General features: G+C 40.1%; 1 protein-coding gene across 1 annotated transcript; it reads left to right on the top strand.

The window, feature by feature from the left end:
• The first annotated feature begins 978 nt into the window (after positions 1-978).
• LOC149848056 (basic leucine zipper 43-like) lies at positions 979-1,521 on the top strand. Its single transcript, XM_090003106.1, has one exon. It carries the CDS (start codon positions 979-981, stop codon positions 1,519-1,521), a length of 543 nt encoding a protein of 180 aa, XP_089859232.1.
• Positions 1,522-2,004: the final 483 nt, after the last annotated feature.

The raw sequence follows: 2,004 nt of genomic DNA, 5'->3' as shown, positions 1-2,004 counted from the left end.
CAAAAAAAAAGTGACGAAATTTACACATTACTTTATTCAGAACGACCAATGCAAACGACACAGCCATCTCTACTTTAGATGTACTTATTTTGTCATTTTAATGCCTGACCAATGTTTTTATGTTTAGTGCGTTCGGTCAAATTGGTTTGGTACGGAAGCTTTTGTGGCCTGTCTTTTTTCAGTGACACAGAGGAACCTGTGGCAGCCAAAGAAAGGACCTTTTGAATTCCCACATTTCTACTCATACACATACTTCGATATATATATATAATGCATGAATGCATAAACACATACATACAAATAGTGAACACAGGAAAGTGTCCTGTGACAAACAATTATACTCTTTACACAATATTTTAGGAGGTATTCATATTATATGAAAAAACAAGCCATGCCTTTCATGATTTTTATTTTGTTTTGCTTATAAACCTTTCATAATATTTTGCACCTAGAGTGTAGCTTCAGGGAAAAATTGTCAAATTTACATGCAATAAATAATCATAAATTCCCCTGTGCATGTCATGGTACTGCACCACTCAAGTGCAAGATAGTAATTACACGTTGTTTATGAACACTAGGATTAAGACAAAGTGCTTGCTAGTTAGTAGCAAATGGAATAAATAAATCTACATATAAAAGACAAGTAAACGAGTAAGCATGTATGTTTATTCAATAATCCTTGGCAGGTACATGCACAGTATGTGGCGCTCAAAAACTACGCATGGGATCAAAGGGGTGTTGGTTGTCTGCACTTTTAAGGAGGTGGAATTGTTGTACTCTTTTGTCTCTCTCAGCCAGATGCCCACTTGCCTCTCTTCCTCCTATAAACATCCACCCCCACCTCCTCTTTCCTTCCCTTTCTCCAAAACAATAACTGCATTCTTTTGCAAACTCAACGCCCTCCACTGCCTCTCCCCTCGACCCACAACTCTGTTCCTGAATCCTCATTTTAAGACCAGACCAGTTCCCTACTTCAAAATGGATGAAGTTGCAACGATTGCATACTCGCAGGCTACCTATATGGGAGGCCTCCAGGCCAATTTTGCTGCTGCAAAGACCGTCATGCCAGGCTTTAACTGCAGCAGCTTGTCAACGTGCTTCCAAGTTCACTCCTCTCACCAGGACTTCACTTCACAGGATGAAGCGGAAGAACAGCAGAGCGTGATTGATGAGAGGAAACAGCGGCGAATGCTTTCGAACCGAGAGTCAGCACGCAGGTCACGCATGCGCAAACAAAAGCTCCTTGATGAGCTCTGGTCACAGGTGGTGCACCTCCGGTCTGAAAACCGTGAGCTTATTGAAAGGCTTAATTCTCTGTCCAACCAGCATGAACAGATCATAAGAGAGAACTATTCCCTTAGAAAACAATCTTCTGACCTTCAGCAGAAGCTCAATGATTTGCATTTAAATGCAATTGCTGTTCTTCGAGATCACGAAGAGGTCCCCTGCAATACGGCTCATCTCCGAGCAGAGGTGGCAAACCAGCAACCGATGACTACATCCTTTGATCTGCTGCACTGACATCCTCCTCTTTTTGCTCTTCTTTTTCTTTTTTATTTCTTTTCCCAGCCATTCTGCACTGTCACCATTTCATGAGAAAAGAAGCTTGCTAGGCTTCTTGTATTTTAAGCCTCTTATCTGTACGAATTGAAGAATCAACAAAGAAATAAAAGCTTTTTTCCTTTGAGTTTTTCCTTTCACGAATATACAATGGAAAATTAGAACCATTGTTTTATAACGGCTGAATTTAATTAATAAATAACATGATTTATGCAAAGCTAATAGCTACAATAATCTAACAAGATTTAAGGTATTAACGGTTCACGCTTCATATACTGTTCATAGAATAGAAATTCCGGCACACCCCTCTGTTTTCTGCACATAAATGCCTAGCTGCTTGCAGAGCGATGTATGAGAGGATGACATCTGCTCCTGCTCATTTGATACAAAATAAAGACTTCATCAAGCGTGTTCCAGTTTGCAGCAGCCTTGATCATTGAGTAT

The sequence above is a fragment of the Nuphar pumila genome, chromosome 1 (genome assembly GCF_984573655.1).
Source record: "Nuphar pumila chromosome 1, dmNupPumi1.hap1.1, whole genome shotgun sequence".
Taxonomy (NCBI): Eukaryota; Viridiplantae; Streptophyta; class Magnoliopsida; order Nymphaeales; family Nymphaeaceae; genus Nuphar; species Nuphar pumila.
The sequence above is the reverse complement of the archived record's forward strand: the minus strand, read 5'-3'. Positions and strand labels throughout refer to the sequence as shown.